At 48.5% G+C, this 4,166-nt stretch overlaps 1 protein-coding gene across 1 annotated transcript in view; it reads right to left on the bottom strand.

Moving 5' to 3' along the window:
* The window catches only part of Dipk1a (divergent protein kinase domain 1A), a 74,369-nt gene extending 71,954 nt beyond the window's left edge, over nt 1-2,415 (bottom strand). The window contains exon 1 of the mRNA XM_028782399.1: nt 2,274-2,415. Within this exon, the coding sequence (XP_028638232.1) occupies nt 2,274-2,327 (54 nt within the window). The 5' untranslated portion in view covers nt 2,328-2,415. The remainder of the gene's footprint in view (nt 1-2,273) is intronic.
* Nucleotides 2,416-4,166: the final 1,751 nt, after the last annotated feature.

The raw sequence follows: 4,166 nt of genomic DNA, 5'->3' as shown, positions 1-4,166 counted from the left end.
AAACCAAACCAAACCAAACCAAACCAAACCAAACCAAACCAAACCAAACCAAACCAAAGAACTAGTTTCCCTGAAGCGAAGTATAGTGGGCACACTTGTAAATCCTGTACCTGGGAGGTAGAAACAGGAAGGCCAGCCTGTGCTGAGACTTGGTCTCAAAAAGTAAGTGTGTGTATGTGTGTGTGTGTGTGTGTGTTTTCTAACATATACAAGCTGTTAAAGGGAAAGTTTTTTTTATTTTCTTTTGCTAAAAGAGTACACACAAGAAACCCTCTCCATGACAAATCAAATTTAGCTAATACTAAGTCAATGCTAAGCATGATGTATAACTTTGAAGAAGTAAAGAAAAAAAAAAAACAGACTACAGAGTTAGCTCAGTCTGTAAAGGGCTTGCTCTCCAAGCACTTGATGTCCAGAGTTGCATATCCTTACAATCCCAGACCTGGATAAACAGAGACAAGGGGACTCCTGGACTCCCTGGCCTATTTGGGGAGCTGTACTGGAGACCCTGTCTCTAAGAGCCAGGGAGGAGGCTCCTCAGGAACAACACTGGGCTCTGACTTGTGCCATTCATGCATACCCTTGCAATTGCAAACTCTTAAGAGCAAGAGAATCAGAAAGGCAAGTTTATCCTTAGCTGCCTCACTAGTTCTAAGTCAATCTGGGTCACATGAGAACTTGTCTTTTAAAATAAGTGTTAAATTTACCTTTAAAAATTTTGAGACAAAATTTCTCTATGTAGCTGTCACTAATCTCTAACTTGTTATGTAGACTAAGCTGGCCTCTAATTGAGAGACCTGTCTCCCAAATGCTGGTATTTTAATAATTTTAAACATTCTAAAAATTTAATAATCTTAGTCCACTAGCAAGCTTACCCTAATTTGATCACTGATAACGATGCAAATTCAGAAAGTAAGAAACATGCTTTAAGAAACACGCTAAGAGTTTTGTCATCAACATAAGCATGACTATTTGTAAAAACTATTTTTGTGTGTGTGTAGTGCTGGGGATTGAACACAGAACTCTTAAGTTCTAACCTTAACCAAATCAGAAAACCCTTATACAGTTACAGCACCGAAGATTACGTTCACATCTGTGGAAAACATTAGAGCCAAAACTAAAGCCTAAAACTCTACCAACCCTAAAAAATTAGTAATAGAAAGCTAAGTCGTTTAAGTTCAAAGATTTTAAATATGCCAACATACTTTAACCTGGCGGAGTGGAATGCCAGACTGGGTTCTAATACTAGTATTCAAGGAACAACTATTTCTGGTGGTGCTACTATAAACATTCAGTCTTACACCCTTAAAACCATGAGTTGTCAAATCAGCCTCTCAATCCGGGTATCACTTGTTTCAGTGTAATGATTTACACATGCAAATTTCAAAATAAAATGTAAGATTTAATTGGACTGTAATGGTTTCTCCTCAACTTTTTTTCCATACTCGTAAGAAGCACACCATCATCTGACCTAATACCCATCCCATGTCGTCAGGTCTTTTAATGTAAGCATTGTCCTCTGGAGACATATAACAATACTGTCAAATGTGTGAGGAATTGATTTGTAGTTGTTTTTCCATCTGAGCTATGGATTTGTGCTCAGCTACTCACGACGTCTACTAGGTCCCCCTGGTGACCGAACAGTGCACGAAGGCAACAGGAGGGTTCTAAAGCCTACTGACAGCGGAACAGAAAAATCATGAAAAATTAACACGCCAACAGTACACACGACGTGACTAAGAATTGCGTTCTCATTGCTGGCGGGCTGGGTGGACAGCCGCACAACAGTCACCATCCCCTTTTTGCAAAGCGAACGTCCATCGCCTCGACCGGGCTGGCCGATTCCTCCCTCCCATATAAACCAGAGATGCGATGCGAACACCAAACCCAGGGGATCCGCACGACGCACAGCCGCTGGCTGGGACTTGGGGAACCACCGGTATGACAATCGGTCACGATTCTGTGGAACATGGAGGAATGACACACCACCCTTTCCTACTCCAGACAGAGTCAGGAATGGCAGGTCGAGGGGGGCCCTTGGGGAAGGCGGGAGAGCACGCAGAGAAGGGACCGCGGCGCCCGGGGCCGGGACTCAGAGGGGCACAGGGCTGGGGCGGCGCCCGGGGAACGGGGAGCGGGGAGCGGGACGCAGGGCGGACCGGGGCTGGGGAGGGCGCGCCGCCAGATGCCGGTCCGCAGGAGGCGGCGGGGCACTTACGGAGTCCCGCGTGGCGCGGAGCGGAGGGCGCATGGCGGGGCCGCGGCTGGCCTACCTGGAGATAATGGGGTTTCCTCAGCCAGGCCCCCGCGCAGAGACTCCTCGCCATGGCACTCACATCGCCCCGCCGCGCCGCAGTCGGAGGCGGACCCGAGCGCGGCCGCTCGCCGGCCTCCCCGCCCCTGCCCCGCCGGCCCGCCCCCGGCCCGCCCCCGGCGCGCGCACCCGGGACCGCGCTGAGGCGAGGGTGGCGGAGGCCGGCTCTGCGCGCACAACCCCACCCCCACCGCCAGCCGCGGCGGTTGTCAAGGCGCGGGCGCGGGACTCCGCCATAAAGGGGAGTCGAGCCTCGCGTCCGCCGACACAAATCCGCCTGCGCCTGGATGCTTAAAGGGGAGGCGCGGACGGGGGAGGGGTGCGGCCGAGGCGGGCGCGAGCAGCACCGGGGTGCGCAAACCGTGGGCTCGGTGGAGCGCCCACTTCGCCGTTACAGGCATGCGGCTCCAGGCGCGGAGCCCCGCTGTCCGCGCCCTGGACTCCGTTTCGAGTCAGGACCTGTGCGAGCGGATTGCACCGAAATTCTGCGGATGCTTGGAGCTGCTCCCTAGGCGACCAACGCATAGATCCTTAACAGGGAAAGGAGTCGCTCGGGAGACGCGACCACCGGTATCTAGGGGAGGAAGGGACTCCTTCCCACTCAGTTCTGCGTGGCCTTCCAGACACTTCGCCGCTTTCATACCTTCAATTTTCTTTTCTTTAATTTTCTTTCTTCTTTTCTTTTTTTACAATTTCGACTCTTTGAAGTTTGCATTGGTTGCCAAACAGCTTCAGAGTTTTCTTGCTTCTACCACAGAATCATGATTCAAAGGTTAACTAACTAACTAACTAACTAAATGCTGAATAAATACAGTTCTAAAGGCAGGAGACCTTCTAGGACGTAGCAGAGCAACTCAGTTAAAGCTATATAGCTCAAGGCATTGCTTCCTTCTTTTGACACTGGCGGCCAAATAAGGGGGAAAGAGCCACCCTAAAAGGAGGATAGCCATTGATCTGAGTGACTTCAATGCGGGGAGATGCAGGTTCTACTTCATTTTTTTGGCCTTATACCATACTTTCACGTAACACCCACTAAGTTTATGTTTCTAGTGCTTTCAGTTTCTGGAGACGGGTTTTGTTTTGTTTTGTTTTGTTTTTTTGGTGTTTTTTTCGAGACAGGGTTTCTCTGTGTAGCCCTGGCTGTCCTGGAACTCATTCTGTAGACCAGGCTGGCCTCGAACCCAGAAATTTGCCTGCCTCTGCCTCCCAAGTGCTGGGATTAAAGGCGTGCGCCACCACTGACTGGCCTGGAGACGGGTTTTTAACTTAAATAATATTTTGTTACTTGGAAATAAATGCATTAGCCACTGACTTTCAATTTTAATTAAATGACTGAAGTGATTTCTTTTTTTCTTTTTAAAGATTTATTTATTTATTTTATGCATATGAGTACACCACCATTACTCTCTTCAGACACACTAGAAGAAGGCACCAGATGTCATTACAGATGGTTGTGAGCCACCATGTGGTTGCTGGGAATTGAACTCAGGACTTCTGGAAGAGCAGTCTGTGCTCCTAACCACTGAGCCATTTCTCCAGCCCTGAAGTGATTTCTAAGATCAAGGTAAATAGCTATGAGCTGGGCATGGTGAGTCGTGCCTGTAATTCCAGCACTTGGGAGATATAAGCAGGATCAGGTGTTCAGGGCCAAACCTGGGCTACTTAAAACAGACAGAAGAAGGAAGGGAAGGAAGAGAGAAAGGGGGAAAAGGATGGAGCCTACTGGTTTCGTTTAATTCTGTAAGATTTTATTATTTATATGTGTATGTCTGCCATATGTGTGTGATTGCTCATAAAGCCAAAGAGGGCTTCAGAACATCTGGGGCTGGAATTTCCGTTGGTTTTAAGCTGC

This window comes from Grammomys surdaster, unplaced genomic scaffold (assembly GCF_004785775.1).
Source record: "Grammomys surdaster isolate TR1022 unplaced genomic scaffold, NIH_TR_1.0 751, whole genome shotgun sequence".
Lineage (NCBI taxonomy): Eukaryota > Metazoa > Chordata > Mammalia > Rodentia > Muridae > Grammomys > Grammomys surdaster.
Note: the sequence above shows the minus strand (reverse complement) of the source record. Positions and strands in the feature narration are given on the sequence as shown.